The sequence below is a fragment of the Schistocerca nitens genome, chromosome 4, assembly GCF_023898315.1.
Source record: "Schistocerca nitens isolate TAMUIC-IGC-003100 chromosome 4, iqSchNite1.1, whole genome shotgun sequence".
NCBI classification, from domain to species: Eukaryota; Metazoa; Arthropoda; class Insecta; order Orthoptera; family Acrididae; genus Schistocerca; species Schistocerca nitens.
This window is the reverse complement of record NC_064617.1, coordinates 774932349-774952304: the sequence shown is the minus strand read 5'-3', so window position 1 is coordinate 774952304 and position 19956 is coordinate 774932349. Positions and strand designations below refer to the sequence as shown.

Sequence of the window (19956 nt, the reverse complement as noted above, 5' to 3'; positions counted from 1 at the left end):
CCCTCCTGGAATCTGAAGGCTCATTACAAAAGTCTCACACATTTAAATTCTCATGCATTTATAACAGTGTTTGTCTGTGATTATTAAACTGCATATCTAACATTGTCTGGCACAGCAGGAAGTTCTGTGACTTAAACAATCACTATGCATTTTCATGCTGTTCATGGGAAATTGTGCTGATTCCTTGGTGTAACAGAGGATATTATATTGTTCACAGTCCAGGTGGATAACAGACCAGTGCCAAAATAGGGTCCCCAGTCATTTGCATGTCACTTCCTCTTACAGTCTTTATCAAGCTGCAGAAAGCAACTGGTCCCACACCCTGGCATGAAGATTCCCAAAACATCATAAACATGGCAGCAGTATACATGCCCATCACCTGTTCCTAATTCTCACATGGGTCCCCCTCCCTTTGTTGCACAGTAGAGTCACATCAGTAGTTAACCATGTGTCAGTGAATGAAGAACACCTGTGATGACTTGTTGATTATACATTCAGTTTCTCACAGCAGAGCTACTGCAGAAGACTCTTAGCAACTCTGTTATGTTACATGGTAGGTGCTTCCATTCAGACTTAATCTATGAGCCCAAATTCACTAGTCTTTAAAAGAAAATACAATTGTGTGTGCTAGAACAGGAAATCTGCAGTCGATCTGTGCTGGCATCGCTGCACAATGATGTGCCAAACTTAAGAGATGAGGAGCACCTCAGTATAGTCCAAGGATGTGAAAAGTGAGTTGTACCAGCAAATTATATGGTGATTTTAAGGTATTTTCCATTTTCATAGAGTCAGTCTAGTGTGTTATACTTCCTTTCAAAACACATTTTGTTGAACAATAGTTATGTCAGTCAATATTTAAAAATATAATGCATGAAAATAATGCAATGAATCTATTAGTGTGATCAAATGTAAAGTTTTTCAGGCAAACAAAGTGTTCATACAGAGTTGGACAAGCACCTTTCCAATGCCCCATTCCTCCACTTGGAGGAGTACCTATTAATTTAGCATTTTTCACTGGTTACTTCATTAACATCTAACAGGATTTTCTGTATTCCAATTCTTCTTCTATTTCATATTTTTAATTTTCTGTTTCAACCTAATATTACTGGAATATGAATAAATTTCTTTTGTGAATATTTTGTGGCTGTGGAATTTCATAGTCTGTGGGATACTCCAAATTTAATCGTGTAAAAGTCTCGAATTCAATTCAGTTCATTTAGCATCTTTGTACCTCATCCTATACAATGATAAAGGATTTTGTCGTAGATGATATTACGTAGACAATACTATATGAAACAGTTTTTCGAGTATACATTGGTACATAAAATATTCGTAAGTACTAAATGGAACGACACACATAACAACAGACAGAATACACTACATTATAATAATAAAAGGATTTTTATTGTATCTGTGTGAATACAATTTATTTTTCCAATAAATGCTTCACTTCACCATAATGAAAGAAATAAGCTGCTTTGCTGTGATAGCTGATGATTCAAGTATTCTGTGATACTATAAATACCCTCGCTAATTAGGATTTTTTTATATTTGGGGGGGGGGGGGGGGGAGGGTTCTAATATTCTTTTGATTTTCTTTGATAATTCACAAAACAGAATTTTTGGCTGATAAAGAGCACTTTTTCAATAATTGGCTTTTCATTTATTTCAGTATGAAAATTACCTGTTTCTTGTTTTGTAGCTGTGGACTTGGTTGTTTAATGGTGTGCCTTCAGAAAACATATACTTTCACAAATATTGATACCTGGTAGGGTTTATGATTCTTAGGTACTTCAAAAAAGAGGTAGCATTAGTATTCATATTAAAAACATAAGATGTAGTACTTTGCCTGGGGAACTGAACTTTGCTTGACAGTTATGTATCAAAGTGATCTACCTTAAAAATTCTAAGGTGACATTTATTTATTTATTTATATCCCATAAATCCAATACTGCGAGACATTCGCATGGATGTAGGACATGTCAGAATTATTACAAATAATACAAAAGGAATACATAAAAGTACCTCTTGCAAGAGGATATCTGGTGTAAGACAAAATACACATTAATAGGTATAGAAAAAATTACATAAAAAAATGGTAGATCTTAATAGCTAAATGAAAGACATAGTAATGTTAACAGTGATTGTGAGTATCGTAATGCATAATAGCACATCAAATTAGTAAATGAAAAAATCAATTACAGTTAACTCTACTGAAATATTCTTCTACCGAATAGAAGGAATTATCTAATAAATACTGTTTGAGCTGTTGTTTAAATTTGGGAAGCTCGTGGATAAGTAATTTTAGTGATGGTGGGAGAGCATTGAACACCTTGAAGCTCATGTAATGAACTCCTTTTTGTACAATAGTAAGGTTTTTTGATTCAAAATGGAGGTCCATCTTCCTCCTGGTATTGTGGGTATGGTATGAATCATTGGTTTTGTACAATTGTCCATTTTTACCAATGAACCATAACAGGGAGTAGATATATTGGCATGCAGTTGTCAGTATCCCTAATTTTCTGGAAAGGTTCCTACAAGAATGTCTAAGCAGGACTCCGCTCATTATCCTGATAACTCTCTTTTGGGCAAAGAATATTTTTTTGGATAATGGCTGATTACCCCAGAAAACTATGCCCTACAGCAATAGTGCATGGAAATAACTAAAATAAGCAATTTTTGTGGTGTCTCGGTCACATACAGTGGAAATAATACGAACAGCAAATGTTGCTGAGCTGAGTTTTTTGTGGAGGTGCAAAATATGTTCAGACCATTTTAGACTGTGGTCAATGTGTTCACCCAGAAACTTGGTTGACTCAACTTGCAGTAACTCACTACCATTCAACGTAATACTTAACTGATCCTCAACTTTTTCCCTTACTTGGAAATGTACAAACTGGGTCTTATTAACATTTAGTGATAACCCATTATTTAAAAACCAATTACATACTTCACTAAAGACAATATTGGCCGATTCCTCTAGATTGAGGTTGGGAGTTTAGTTGATGAGGATAGAGATGTCATCAGCAAAAAGAGTAAAGTGAGTTTTAAAGCTAGTACACAAGGGAAGGTCATTGATAAAGATGAGGAAGAGAAGGGGGCCAAGTACAGAGCCCTGAGGAACACCACAGCCAATAGAGCCCCAGCTAGATGACACAGAGTACCCCTCAGAGTAGTTCAACATGACCTTCTGCTTTCTTCCAGCTAGGTAGGATTTAATCCTTGAGCCAACTGAGCCACGTATACCGTAATATTCAGCCTTTGCTAAGAGGATTTCATGATTAACACTATCAAAGGCGTTAGAAAGGTCACAGAAGATACCAACAGGAGACAATTTATTATTAAAAGACTCTAAGATTTGATGGGTGAAGGAAAAAATAGCTTGTTCTGTTGATACACCCTGTTGAAATCCGAACTGGCTACTGTTTAATACCTTATAACGCTTGAGGTGTTCAGTAAGTCTTTTCTGAACCAATTTCTCAAGAATTTTAGAAAAGGTTGTTAAAAGGGAGATAGGCCGATAGTTGGTAACGTCGGCTTTATCGCCTTTTTTAAAGAGAGGTTTGACAATAGCAAACTTTAGTCTCTCAGGAACAATCCCTTGCTTGATGGATTCATTGAATATGTGGCACAGTATTTTGCTTATCGACTTATAGCACTCCTCCAGTAATCTTGAAGAGATACCATCTATGCCAACAGAATTCTTGCTCTTCATCTCTCTAATTATATTCTCAATTTCATGTACTGTGACAGGAGACACTTTAATCTGCTTGGTTTTTTTTTATTAATAGCGTTTTGAAGGGATAACATGGCTTCACTAACAGAACATTTTTTTCTAGTTTGTACTGCTGACACCAGAAAGTGGTTGTTAAAAATGTCGTAATTATTTCAACATTGTCATGAATGGTATCATTTGTTTTAATTTCTATTGTGTTTTCTGCAGCAAGGATTTTACCTGTTTCCCTTTTTATTATGCCCCACATGGTTTTAATTTTGTTGTTGTTGTTGTTGTTGTTGTTGTCTTCAGTCCTGAGACTGGTTTGATGCAGCTCTCCATGCTAATCTATTCTGTGCAAGCTCCTTCATCTCCCAGTACCTACTGCAACCTACATCCTTCTGAATCTGCTTAGTGTATTCATCTCTTGGTCTCCCTCTACGATTTTTACCCTCCATGCTGCCCTCCAATACTAAATTTGTGATCCCTTGATGCCTCAGGACATGTCCTATCAACCGCTCCCTTCTTCTAGTCAAGTTGGGCCACAAACTTCTCTTCTCCCCAATCCTATTCAATACCTTCTCATTAGTTACGTGATCTACCCATCTAATCTTCAGCATTCTTCTGTAGCACCACATTTCGAAAGCTTCTATTCTCTTCCTGTCCAAACTATTTATTGTCCATGTTTCACTTCCATACATGGCTACACTCCATACAAAAACTTTCAGAAACGACTTCCTGACACTTAAATCTATACTCGATGTTAACAAATTTCTCTTCTTCATAAATACTTTCCTTGCCATTGCCAGTCTACATTTTATATCCTCTCTACTTTGACCATCATCAGTTATTTTGATCCCCAAAATAGACATAGACATTAGACATAGACAGATAGTTGTTAGAGACATCAATTTCTGATTTTATAGAAATACTCTTTGCCCTTCTTAGCACTTTTTTTTAAGGATAGAGCAGTATAGTTTGTAATGTTTTTCCTTGTCTACACTATAACTGGATTTGAGTAAGGCATACAGATTACTTTTCCTTCTGCAAGACGTTTTAATGCCCCGTGTTAGCCAGTTTTTATTAGAGTAGGTTTGGGGTTTGGATTTGACAGTCCTTTTAGGAAAGGCCGCTTCAAATAGTCAGATAAATTCATTTAGAAAAGCATTGTACTTGTCATTAACATTGTCAAAGAGCTCAATCTGGTCCCAGTCTACTTCTTGTAGGGAATTACAGAAGCTGTTGATAGACTGTGTGTTAATTACTCTGAAAGTTTTACTGCGGGAGTTGTTCTTACAAAGAGGGCTAACATTATCAATTGAACGTAGTTGACCATCATGGTCTGAGAGCCCATTCAATATACGTTTTACAGTTATGTTTAGAATTCTACTGCTGTCTCAGAAGATGTTGTCAATTCAACTTGTAGAATCTATCAGTAGTTTGAGATGCAAAAAGAATTTAGTTTATGGAGCATCACACAATTTACACAATCACTAAATCAGCTATAATGTATTTAAAAATGGCAATTTAAAATCTTTCCCCTTCTAACACAAATTTCTGTGGACACCCAAGGATTATTGTGTGATCCATCTGCAGACCCAACAAGACTATAATGAAGTATTATACCATATATTATTCAAATTGATTTCATATACTTTGTATCTGTGATTCTGCTCCTCTTTTTGTTGAAGACCAAATACAGTTATAGATGTGGCCACAGTGTCAAGCATCCTCTGTCAGGAAGTATGATTTCCTAAAAGAGAGATAAAGATGACTCCTGCATGATGTAATGATTAATTTTAGATATTTTATGTTCACAGTAATTTCACAGAAAAAGTTATTTAAAGACTCACTTCACATCAACATTACAATAGCTATTGCTTACCATCAACTTCATTCATTTTCTCAATATGTTTCACTACTTTTCTGAAAAACCATATTCAATTTATTGCATTATCCATATGCTAAAAGCTACCTGCAAGGTTTGGAAAAAATGACCGGGTGTAAAAGTGATATTATTTCTGACACCATCTACAATAAACACATCAATTTCATTGGTCAAAGAGCATTGATTCCATGCACATGAGACCATTGTGGCAAATCAAGTTCATTGTCAAGCTAAGCACGAAATCTTACGTTACCACTTACTTGCAGCTTATGCTTTTACTCAGTCTGATGATGATGATGATGATGATGATGATGACTCACAAGTGTGCGAAAAATCTTCAGAAGAAGATTTACTACTGATGCTGTGCATGGATTTTCGGGCTTTGTAAAGCATTTTTAACACTATGTGAGGAAGCTGAAGATAATCAAATACCAGTATGCAGAACAATGGTGGAGGCAGAAGTCAAAGTGAATTGTGTGAAAAATAAATTTATATGAACTTGATGACACCATTTGATGTGTACCTATTTTACAGAATGTGTCAGTCACCAAAAATGTGCTGAAAACAAGAGTATTTTCATAACACTGTAATATTTACTCATCTTATATATACAATAGTCATACATACATAGAATCTTCACATTTTGTGCCAACTGAATTGACTGCATCTTTTGATGATGATGTCAAAATTAATTTCAATTTTACACAGCTAACAGGAAAATTAGCAGAAAGTGAATTTAGTTATAAATTACCTACTGTTTATAAAAAGAATTCTGAATTCATTGCATACTAATTGTTATAGTACATAACTGTGTACTAATTGATGAAGTATGTAAGTACATAAGCACCACATGTGTGGGTTTCGACCATCACCTTTGTTTCAGGTGCCAGCGGAGCTTCTAGATGAAGTGTACGTGCATATGATGGACAGTCACCCTGATGCACTCAATCAGCTTCTTAACAAGCGTGCTGGGACAGATGAGTATGTATTATAGCATTATGAGAATAATTGTTTTAAGAAATATACATAATTAATAAAGGAAATTAATTAACTGGATACAGTTAATTTTTTCCACACATTAAAAAAAACTCCTCCAATATGGAAACGAATGTCCTTTTAAATTGGTAGGTCACTCTAAGGAACCTACAAAGGGAGTACATATGATTACAATAACCAGACTCCTCACTCACATTTTATAATTAATAAATTCAGTCTTCATCTTGCGCTGTAACATTATGACTTCTTTTCCAGTATTTATTTCTTGAAAAATAAGCTTTAGTTTCAAATTTTCGTTAATATAATTCCACAACAAAGTTCATGAATAATATTTCCCAAAAGATTTATCATTTTAAACTGCCAAACGAAACATTATAATGCCAAAATGTGCTGATTTCAGAGATAATGTCATCTATCAACAGCTGGGAAAGCTCTTTGCATATGTGCACATGAAGACCCTTCCCCCACCCACCCCACAGACTCACACACACACGCACGCACGCACGCACTCACGCACATACACACACACACACACACACACACACACACACACACACACACACACACACACACACACACACACACACAACCTTTTTGGGATGGATAGTTCTCCTGCTCATTGACAAGGCTCAATTGAGTATCAGTCTTATAAACATTTTCCAGGACAATTTTATTTTGCCTATCATGTACATTGGCATGTAAATGTAAGAATCCGTAGGTCCCTCAAGAGGCTTCTATGAGATGTTCAGTTACAAACTTGACACAATATCTCTTTTTGCATTCTCTTGTAGAATAAATACTTTCCCATCATAGTTGCACTGCCCTAGAAGATTATGTCACAGCACAGTACTGAGTGACAGTGAGTCAGCAGGGTGTTTCCAGAGGCCAGTCGACTGTCCAGTGCAGTGGTATGGGGATGTATTTGTATTTATTTGGCCCAGTAAATCTTACACGTACAGTACAGAACATCAGATATTGGACAAGTCAGTACAAATATATCTTCATGTTTACATCATGTTTTCTATGTATTAATTAATACATTTTACAGCTCTGACTTGTAATTAAATCACCTTAGCTAGAAAATTACAACTGAAAATATGAATAAACTAATAGTAATAATTACAACAATTAATTGCTGTAAGTAGTCAAATTTATACAATATTTTTGTAAGTGATAAAGAATGCAGCTTATACTCGTAACATTAATATTCTTAAGTCTCAAAGAATTTGGAGAAACTCTTCCAGACAATATAAAAAATGCATTAATGGATATTCTTTTAATACTGCTTTATTTTTTGATCATTTACTGCTCTAATTTCTTTTGGCAATGTATTTTAAATAATATAACGATACTGCAATGTTCCTTTCTGGCACAAACTGGTTTTTATTTTGAGCATGTGAAAGTCAGTTTTCTGTTTTGTGGTGTGTTGATGCAGATTTTCATTTTGGAGGATGACACTAGAATTTGCTAATGCATATTTCTTAATAAACATTGCACTTTTAAAGATGTAAATACATGGAACAGGAAGAATACCCATCCATTTAAATAGTGGTCCAAACGGTTTGTTCCTTTTTATTCCCGCCATGATTCTCACTATCTTTTTTTGCATCCTGATGAGTTTTAGGTAGGATGGTGAGTTACCCCAGAAAGTGATCCTATACTCCAGAATAGAATGTACAGTAGCATAATAAACAGTCATTAGACTATTCTTATACAGGGTGATTCAAAAAGAATACCACAACTTTAAAAATGTGTATTTAATGAAAGAAACATAATATAACCTTCTGTTATACATCATTACAAAGAGTATTTAAAAAGGTTTTTTTTTCACTCAAACAAGTTCAGAGATGTTCAATATGGCCCCCTCCAGACACACGAGCAATATCAACCCGATACTCCAACTCGTTCCACACTCTCTGTAGCATATCAGGCGTAACAGTTTGGATAGCTACTGTTATTTCTCGTTTCAAATCATCAATGGTGGCTGGGAGAGGTGGCCAAAACACCATATCCTTAACATACCCCCATAAGAAAAAATCGCAGGGGGTAAGATCAGGGCTTCTTGGAGGCCAGTGATGAAGTGCTCTGTCACGGGCTGCCTGGCGGCCGATCCATCGCCTCGGGTAGTTGACGTTCAGGTTGTTACGGACAGATAAGTGCCAATGTGGTGGCGCTCCATCCTGCTGAAATATGAATTGTTGTGCTTCTTGTTCGAGCTGAGGGAACAGCCAATTCTCTAACATCTCCAGATACTGTAGTCCAGTTACAGTAGCACCTTCGAAGAAAAAGGGACCAAAAACTTTATTGGCTGAAATGGCACAGAAAACGTTCACCTTAGGCGAGTCACGTTCATACTGAGTTGTTTCCCGCGGATTCTCAGTGCCCCATATACAGACATTGTGACAGTTGACTTTCCCGTTAGTGTGGAAAGTTGCTTCATCACTAAACACAATCTTTGAAACGAAAGATTCATCTGTTTCCATTTGAGCAAGGATAAAATCACAGAAATCGATTCTTTTAATCTTATCAGCTGCAGACAGTGCTTGAACCAATTTCAGACGATAAGGTTTCATAACTAACCTTTTTCGTAGGACTCTCCATACAGTTGATTGTGGAATTTGCAGCTCTGTGCTAGCTCTGCGAGTCGATTTTCCTGGGCTGCGAACAAATGCTTGCTACATTTTCATCACTCGTTCTCGGCCGTCCAGAACTTTTCCCTTTGCACAAACACCCATTCTCTGTAAACTGTTTATACCAACGTTTAATACACCACCTATCAGGAGGTTTAACACCATACTTCGTTCGAAATGCACGCTGAACAACTGTCGTCGATTCGCTTCTGCCGTACTCAATAACACAAAAAGCTTTCTGTTGAGCGGTCACCATCTTAGCATCAACTGACGCTGACGCCTAGTCAACAGCACCTCAAGCGAACAAATGTACAACTAAATGAAACTTTATAGCTCCCTTAATTCGCCGACAGATAGTGCTTAGCTCTGCCTTTTGTCGTTGCAGAGTTTTAAATTCCTAAAGTTGTGGTATTCTTTTTGAATCACCCTGTACAATAGTTTTCAAGCACTCTCATTAAACAGTACATGGTACTTCGTCTCTTAAATATGATATCAATGTGAGTATCCCATCTAAGGTTATCTTGGAACCAGACCCCCAAAAATTTTGTATAAGCTACACTTGCAATATCTGTCAGATATCTACTTATCTATATATTGTTTCTCTTGGTGGTATGAAACTTTAACACTACTTTTTTCTGAATTTTCATAATACTAGCTAATGGTCCAGATTACTTGTCTGTAACATTTCTGCTGTCTTCCCACTGACCAGAATGCTTGCATTAGCTACAAACTGGATAGTGCTATGATGCTGTTCAGTTAATGCTAGCCTATTTACATACATCAAAAATAGTACTGAGCCCATGGGTATGCCCTACTTTACTTCTTTATAATCAGAATAGAGTCTGGTTGTTTTATTATCTTCTGAAAATGTATTTCTATGACTTTCTTGCAGCCAGTAAGACATGATCTAAGTCAGTTGTTAAGTGTACCTCTGATACCAATACTGTCAAGTTTCCGCAACGATAAGATATCGTCAAGGTCTTAGATAGATCAAGTCATATGCCAGTTACTTTTTCTCCACTATCATTTATAGCCTGTGGAACTGCAGCTACTGTGTATGTGAACAGATGAGGGTCACATGAATGCCTGGTACCAGTTCTTCATCACCTACAGTGCTCCATGGTACCCATTGTGCCCTTTTAAGTGAGTGATTATATTTATACCAATCAGCATATAATAGTTGTAGTTACCTTTTGCGATCAACCAAGCCTTAGTACCAACATAACAAAGCAGTATTGCCTAATGTTACAATGACAAATTAGTCAGTCATCCAGATTTCTGCCCATGTAACTACTGAAAAGGTTGTTACCCCTCTTCAAGAATCATATGCTATTCTGTAGAAGTACACGGTGGTTATAATTAAACTTTCAGTGCATGAGCCAATGTAGACAGAAAACTATTTACTGTATGGGTACTCAAATTTGTAAGTGTGATGTTCAGACTGATAATGCAAGATTTGTGTTAGTGTCATGACTTGGTGTTAGGCACCAGTACTGGTATGGCAGCAGTGAGTTGAAATATAAGCACAGTGTGCATTACAGTTGCAGACAGGCACCATGGGGCTGGACAAGATTGGCAGGGCTGTACTCACACAGCAATAGTGCTGCTGCTCTAGAGGAGTATTAATGCATTCAAGGAATATGGAGAGGCCCTCTTTCCACACCAGTGTTGAAGAACGTGTTTGGGAGTTCAAATTAACTGGCAATTTGGGAATCGCTCCTGGGAGAGGCTGATGCCCAACTGCACCACAAATTGTTGAAGAAGTTACTGTTGGCACGGCTAAGAATGCTGGATGCAGTGTACAGTCTTCAAGCAGTGCATGAGCTGTGTGATGACAGCTGAACATTCCGTGATCCAACATACCACCTGAAATGTTCTGGACAGTATTATAGTAATTTTTAGTGTGGTTCTAGGTTGTTATGGATGCAGATTGTCATCAAATTAAGCAACATTTGTAACCTCAAAAGTAAACATAGTATGCAATTAAAAAATGTTACCCCATCATATGGAAATTAAAATGTGTTTCTTTTTTCAGTGGCTTATTCATTATTCCATTTTTGCATGTCCTTACAAATGTTTTCTCTAGGTTTCATGGGGGCCCCTCTTACTTCATGAAAGTTTAATTGTAAAGACACTATATAACTATCAAAACTAGATCAACAATGAGTTTGACAAGAAACAGAGAATAACATAAGAGTGTGTAAAAAGTAGAAAATTGGACTCATAGAATGAATTCTTCTAAAAATGTCATAGGGTGCAGGTTTCTTTATACTAAAAAAAAAAAGAGTGTAAAGGAGAGAATATAAAGCCTGCCTTGTATGTAACACAAAATACGAGGGCGGTTCAGAAAGTAACCTCCGATTGGTCACAGTGCGGGTTGTGGGGGGAGTAGCGACGCCATCTGTGCGTTCACGCACTTAACAGGTCAGTCGGCATCAAGCCGTGGTCGAGTGAACGTCGTACCTGCGCTAGTTTAGTTTTTGTGGCAGTTTGAAATGTGTGCTGCAATAGAAAACCCCGCCAAATGTGAAGTGCGTGCTGTCATAAGGTTTTTTACAGCCAAAGGATATTCTGCAGCAGCTATTCATCGTGAGCTTTGTGCCGTGTACGGACCAAGAGTTATGAGTGAAGGAGTTGTCCGTGAATGGGTACGTTTATTTAAAAGTGGACGAGAAAACGTTCATGATGAAGAGAGGAGTGGTAGACCATCATTGGTGACTGACGAACTCGTTCAGACAGTTGATGCAAAAGTTTGTGAAAATCGACGTTTCTCAATGTCGGAGTTGTCTACTGGTTTTCCACAGATTTCTAAGACTCTCTTGTACGAGATAGTGACAGCAAGATTGGGTTACCGTAAGTTCTGTGCACGATGGGTGCCCAAAATTCTTACCGACCACCACAAAACTCAAAGAATGGCCTCTGCATTAGACTTTCTGTCACGTTATGAGGACGAAGGAGAACCATTGTTAAACAGAATCGTGACCGGTGACGAAACCTGGATTAAGTACGTGAACCCTGAGACAAAAGAACAATCAAAGATGTGGGCACATTCAAATTCGCCTACCAAACCAAGAAAAGCCTCGCAAAATTTTTCTGCCAGAAAACTGATGGCAACGGTGTTTTCGGATGCCAAAAGGGTGTTGTTGGTTGAATTCATGGAACGTGGTACGACCATTAATCAAGACGTGTACTGTGAAACAATAAAAAAGTTACGACGGGCTATACAGAACAAACGCCGTGGTATGCTGACTTCCGGTATCGTTTTTTTGCACGATAACGCCCGTCCTCACTCTGCTCGCAGAACAACGGCCCTTCTTGAGTCCTTCAAGTGGGACGTTATCAACCATCCACCTTACAGCCCAGACCTGGCGCCAAGTGATTATCACCTCTTCATGCATTTGAAGAAATGGCTCGGGTCACAGCGGTTTGATGACGACGAAGAGCTCAAAGATGCGGTCACAGGCTGGCTCCAGGCACAAGCGGGTGATTTTTATGCAGAAGGAATTTCAAAGCTTGTGAAGAGATACGATAAGTGCCTCAATCGCTATGGAGACTATGTAGAAAAATAGTGCAAAGATGTAGTTGTAAGATGTATATATTAAAATATTTTTATTTAACTTGGTGTATTTTTTTAAATCAACCGGAGGTTACTTTCTGAACGGCCCTCGTATATGGTTCCCTTATGTCCCTGTCAGTGAGTTCTCATTTTAGTTCTTGTTGATTATATTTGCTTAGTTGTCTTATAAAGCCTTTCAGGCACACTACTGTAGCTGTGCATTATCCATCCATCTCAAATGTGTGGAAAGTGACTTTGTATGTTTGAGTATTTTTCTTCTGGTTGAAAAAGGAGTTTGCCTCATTTTTCATATTCTTTCATGTTAATTAGTATGAACATCTGCTACTTAATATGCAGTGAAATTTGTTGTTCGTACTGCATAGTGTCCTGGATGATTTGGAGACACCTACTCAAGAAAGTGAGTCAACATCAACACCAAGAACACCAACAGCTGACGTTCTCGAGTTACATCTAGAAGAACCAGCAGAAGCATCGGAAGCACACGGAGTTATACGAAGAATGTGGTCTCGTGAAGAGTTTCTCCATGAAACAGCAGGCATGGGAGGACCAGATGTGGCAATGCGACCCAGGTTTGTTGCAGTTTAATTCCTATGACCCATTTATAATGAATTACGTGTTTTAATAATTGCACATAATGTTTATTTAGATAACAAATGCAAAGAGATACTGTAGTACTTTTCTTCTGTGTGCACCATGTAGTGAGAATATACAAGACTTGGATAATACCATTTAATAGTGCATTTATTCAAATTTCTTGGAACTATGTTTTATTTTATACATATATTGTTTCTCAGGCATAAAGAACGCACCCGAGAAAGACCTTCTAAGAAACGGTGGCGTGAGGAACCGCTGAAACACAATCGTCCAGCCGAAGGAGACAGCAGAAAATCTAGTGATGCCAGTGCAGTAAGTGGTGAAGGTACTGTCATCACTGCATCACTGAAGATTCCTGTCCCTGGATCACTAGGCATCGATGAGAGTGACATACCTTTCATTGAAGACAGTGGCTACAGCGCATCCACAGACAGCCAGCAGGGAGCAGGTACAAAATATTATGTTTCTCATACTGCATACTTGTGTTGTCTGAACAAAAGTAATTGCCACATGGGGAGAATATAAGATAAAGCACAATAAGTGTAGAAATTATTATGAATTCAGATTCTGTTGTAGGCCCCAGTAGTGCAGTAAATAAATGGAGGTTTACTAGGGTCCGTTTTGCTTCCATTTATGTTTTAATCTATTACAATGACCTTACAATGATAACTGCTCAAATATTTTAATGACAGCTGATGACATTAGCATACTATATGGGGCTCAAACCCAATAACATCACTCACAAACAAAATTGTGACTTAAAACGAGTTCATATGGTTTGCAGAAAAACAGTGTAACTGTTAATTTCACAAGGACTCAGATATAAAACTTCAAGCTAATGACAGTGTGCCACTACTGCCAGCAATAGACATTAACGATCACGCCATAAATCAAAAGTTATATGTAAAATTCCTCTGTGTCCAGCTGAGTAAAGAGAAAATAGTGTCAGCACATAAACAAAACAATCAAGGCACTCAGATTAGCATGCTTTGCACTTGGAAGCACATTGTATTGGCATGTCCATACTTTCACTCCCCTTTGTCTCACGTAATTATTTTTGGTGCAATACAACTAAATTAAAGAAAGTAAACATCCAACAAATGTGAGCAATAAGAAAACTGTAGAGCAGATAATGACATATTATGCAGAGGACTCTTTAAATTCTTACCCTACTTTGCAATTCATTTACTGCTTTAAGAAATTTATTGCTAGTAATAAAAATCAGTTTCATTTGAATTGTGATTTAATTCACCAAAATACAAGACATAATAGCAACATCCATGTAAGTTTTTCCTTCCTGTTAAGGATTTAGTGTGGTTCTGTATTTTATACTCCATTCATTGTAAGAATAAACCTCATGTAAACATTACATTATGTATTCTTCCACTTTTGTTGGAACCTCATTGGATTTCGTTTCACATGAAGCAGAAGCCAAGGTGTCTCGAGTACACTCAAGTATGACAATGAGGTACGTTTTATCCTCTGCATTACACATACATTGACTCAGCGATGATTCAGGGCAACAGCTTTACTGGCGCATTTAACTTGGACAGCACTGGTCAGGCAAGTGACCCATCTAAACTACAGTGATGTGAACAGTTGGAGTAAGTGTGTAAAATGAGACAAGCAGAGAACAATAAAGCTTTGAATGTCATTTAATTTTTAAACAGAAGGAAATTATATACGGCAAAACTTAGGCAATACGCGTCTTGGGTGACCTGACGGAAAAGATAACATGTACTCCATCTTAGCTAACAAAGTATTGTAATTAAAAACAAGAGTCATGAAAATATCTGACTTTAACAAATGTAATTTTTCTGCATGAGCTATGTGCGGCATAAGAGTGCACTACTGATTTCCCATGTAGTTAAATATTGGTGCCACTGTCGGTATTACAGTCTGTTGTCTGTTAATCTCTGAACTTCTACTATTTCAGACTCCAAAGAGTACATTTAAGTTCTGATACGTTAATAACAAGATCAGGAACAGAGTCCCAAGCCATCGGTAAGTTCACATTTCCTCCTCCTCTCTTTTGACTTGCCATTCTGCTTTTCGCCATTGTTTGGCAGTGGCGTGTAGCAAAGCTTCATGCATTGGTTCCAGTATGCTTGGCAGCTTAAATGTCTTGTTATTTCTCATGACAAATCCCTTAACTTGGCTCTAGATCAGTTCCATTGGGCTCAGACAGCAGTGGTACGGTGAAAACTCTATAAATGCAGCATTTGTACACTGTTCCTGATGCCATGAAAATTATTGTTTTCCATGTTTCTTCAACACTTATCACTCTGGCTTCTGTGAAACCACATGTGTCCTACAGAACAATGAGTATATTCAAGTAAAGAGTATTTGATTTTTCATTGACCTCCAAAAAAATTGATTCTGTAATGTTTTCTTAACTTCAGCTGTCTTTAACAATCTTCCATGAAATATCGATACTTACAAATATCTATTTGCAATGAAAACCAGAATTTGGCATGCATTATGTAATTAGAAACTAGAAGTCATGCATTTTTCTTGAAAAATGGTGGTTGAATATGATTCAATTAACATATATTTGATGAATTTCATATTTAAATGATCTAGGTATTCAAACTGAAAAAAAATGTATACCACAAAGAGATTAGAAATATCACCCTGACATCTACAGGCATCACATCCTATGATGGTCATGCATATTACTGAACTACAATTTCATAATTTGTACATAGCATTTCTCGAAAACTGTCAGAGTTGATTTTTCTCTGTTAACTTGTGAAGAACATTAAGAATAACTTGTTTCTCATCATTAATCGTGTTCCGCACAAGTGTTTCACTACGAAGCAGGAAGCAGTGTAATTCATTTTCATAGTACATATTAACAGCAAGACTACTGGAGCCCTAGTAGTGTTTATGGAGACTGTGACTCTACAGAATTTTTGAAATAAAAATTACGTAACTAAGTATGAGTAAGAAAAATGTTGGTGCCTGTTAATACATCAGAATGTCTTAAAGTTTCATTTACAATGACACAGGAATCACATATCTAATACATAAGTTGGACCTACTTCCAAGAGCACAACATCACCAGTGTACAAGAGTTAAGCCTGCTGACCAATCATCACACTTGTGTTTGTTTACATCAGGTTTATTCTTATCACAAACGAATTACAGCAAGAAGGTTTTCAATAAGTTTTTCATCTCACATGAAGGGAGGAATTGAGACTCACTACAAATTCTTAAGCCCAAAACACTGTGTCAGCTGTTCCTTCTACAGGTTATCTGATTCTCTGTAATCTATTTATGAATATTCCTCTGAGCTGCATGACAAGTAGCAATGTCCTTTGTAAATAGATGTCTATTCTTATGTACCATACATTATTATTCTTTGTTAAATATCATTGGGACATGAAGATACTAAACTAGTGATAGAAGATAAACAGAAGCTATTTAATTTAACTGATGAAAAGCAACTTTTTCCAAAGTAGCAGCTTTCCTGGTAATTGTGCTATATTAAAGTAAGCAAAAATAGTTTATATCACTTTAATGACTTAATTATTTAAGTAGCTTCTAACAGCTGTTTGGCTTTCTTAATGTATACGTTGTTTCATTCCATATCCTTGAAAGTACACCTTCAGGATGCATGTTTTGTGATATGCAATGCCACTGGGATTATGTCCTTGTCTTTTTCTGAGCTGCAATCCTCTTCTTCCAGCTCAGTGGACTGAGGAGTCCTAGGAATTGATACCTATACATAGTGAACAACAATCATTGTGCAAAAATATTTTACTCTGAAGATGGACTTCATAACAAAACAACTTATGCTGGTTTATAAACAATGATTAAGATCTAAAACTGGATAGAATCATAAATATTACATTAACTTAATGTCCTAAATGTGCAAACCTACAGAACATGAGGAAACCTTGATTCAAAGATAGAATAGCTGGCCATGACTTAACAATCTACACATCTACATCTACCTTTAAACAAGCCACCCAACAGTGTGTGGTGGAGGGCACTTTACGTGCCACTGTCATTACCTCCCTTTCCTGTTCTAGTCGCATAAGGTTCACGGGAAGAACGACTGCCGGAAAGCCTCCATGCGGTCAAATCTCTCTAATTTTACATTCGTGATCTCCTCAGGAGGTATAAGTAGGAGGAAGCAATATATTCGATACCTCATCCAGAAACGCACCCTCTCGAAACCTGGGCAGCAAGCTACACCGTGATGCAGAGCGCCTCTCTTGCAGAGTCTGCCACTTGAGTTTGCTAAACATCTCCGTAACGCTATCACGCTTACCAAATAACCCTGTGACGAAATGCGCCGCTCTTCTTTGGATCTTCTCTATCTCCTCTGTCAATCCAACCTGGTACGGATCCCACACTGATGAGCAATAGTCAAGTATAGCTCGAACGAGTGTTTTGTAAGCCACCTCCTTTGTTGATGGACTACATTTTCTAAGGACTCTCCCAAAGAATCTCAACCTGGCACCTACCTTACCAACAATTAATTTTATATGATCATTCCACTTTAAATCGTTCTGTATGCATACTCCCAGATTTTTTTCAGAAGTAACTGCTACCAGTGTTTGTTCCCCTATCATATAGTTATACAATAAAGGATCCTTCTTTCTATGTATTCGCAGTGCATTACATTTGTCTATGTTAAGGGTCAGTTGCCACTCCCTGCACCAAGTGCCTATCTGCTGCAGATCTTCCTGCATTTCGCTGCAATTTTCTAATGCTGCAATTTTCTGTATACTACAGCATCATCCACGAAAAGCCACATGGAACTTCCGACACTATCTACTAGGTCATTTATATATATTGTGAAAAGCAATGGTCCCATAACACTCCCCTGTGGCATGACAGAGGTTACTTTAACGTCTGTAGACGCCTCTCCATTGAGAACAACATGCTGTGTTCTGTTTACTAAAAACTCTTCAATCCAGCCACACAGCTGGTCTGATATTCCGTAGGCTCTTACTTTGTTTATCAGGCGACAGTGCGGAACTGTATCGAACGCCTTTCGGAAGTCAAGGAAAATGGCATCTATCTGGGAGCCTGTATCTAATATTTTCTGGGTCTCATGAACAAATAAAGCGAGTTGGGTCTCATAAGATCACTGTTTCTGGAATGTTGATTCCTACAGAGTAGATTCTGGGTTTTCAGAAATGACGTGATACGCGAGCAAAAAACATATTCTAAAATTCTACAACAGATCGATGTCAGAGATATAGGCCTATAGTTTTGCGCATCTGCTCGATGACCATTCTTGAAAACTGGAACTACCTGTGCTCTTTTCCAATCATTTTGAACCTTCCGTTCCGCTAGAGACTTGTGGTACACGGCTGTTAGATCGAGGGCAAGTTCTTTCGCGTATTCTGTGTAGAATCGAATTGGTATCCCGTCAGGTCCAGTGGACTTCCCTCTATTGAGTGATTTCAGTTGCTTTTCTATTCCTTGGACACTTATTTCGATGTCAGCCATTTTTTCGTTCATGTGAGGATTTAGAGAAGGAACTACAGTGCGGTCTTCCTCTGTGAAACAGCTTTGGAAAAAGGTGTTTAGTATTTCAGGTTTACGTGTGTCATCCTCTGTTTCAATGCCATTATCATCCCAGAGTGTCTGGATATGCTGTTTCAATCCACTTACTGATTTAACATAAGACCAGAACTTCCTAGGATTTTCTGTCAAGTCGGTACATAGAATTTTACTTTCGAATTCACTGAACGCCCCACGCGTAGCCCTCCTTATGCTAACTTTGACATCGTTTAGCTTCTGTTTGTCTGTGAGGTTTTGGCTGTGTTTAAATTTGCAGTGAAGCTCTCTTTGCTTTTGCATCAGTTTCCTATCTTTGTTGTTGAACCATGGTGGGTTTTTCCCGTCCCTCACAGTTTTACTCGGCACATACCTGTCTAAAATGCATTTTACGATTGCTGTGAACTTTTTCCATAAACACTCAACATTGTCAGTGTCAGAACAGAAATTTTCATTTTGATCTATTAGATAGTCTGAAATCTGCCTGCTATTACTCTTGCTTAACAGATAAACCTTCCTCCCTTTTTATATATTCTTGTTTACTTCCATATTCAGGGATGGTGCACTGGCCTTATGATCACTGATTCCCAGTTCTGTGCTTACAGAGTCGAAAAGTTCGAGTCTGTTTGTTATCAGTAGATCCAAGATGTTATCTCCACGAGTCGGTTCTCTGTTTAATTGCTCAAGGTAATTTTCGGATAGTGCACTCAGTATAATGTCACTCGATGCTCTGTCCATACCACCCGTCCTAAACATCTGAGTGTCCCAGTAAATTGAACTCCACCTAAGAATATAACATGCTAAGGAAATTTATGTGAAATGTATTCCAGATTTTCTCTCAGTTGTTTGGCCACTAATGCTGCTGAGTCGGGAGGTCAGTAAAAGGAGCCAATTATTAACCTAGCTCAGTTGTTGAGTATAACATCCACCCATAATAATTCACAGGAACTATCCACTTCTATTTCACTACAGGATAAACTACCACTAACAGCGACAAACACGCCACCACTGGTTGCATGCAATCTATCCTTTCTAAA

The 19956-nt window shown here is 37.6% G+C and overlaps 1 protein-coding gene across 1 annotated transcript in view; it reads left to right on the top strand.

Annotated features, from left to right (window-relative positions):
* The window catches only part of LOC126253126 (rho GTPase-activating protein 6), a 1197809-nt gene that overhangs the window by 1151412 nt on the left and 26441 nt on the right, over positions 1–19956 (top strand). The window contains exons 11-13 of the mRNA XM_049954255.1: positions 6486–6583; positions 13168–13374; positions 13600–13847. Coding sequence (XP_049810212.1) covers positions 6486–6583; positions 13168–13374; positions 13600–13847 — 553 coding nt within the window. The remainder of the gene's footprint in view (positions 1–6485; positions 6584–13167; positions 13375–13599; positions 13848–19956) is intronic.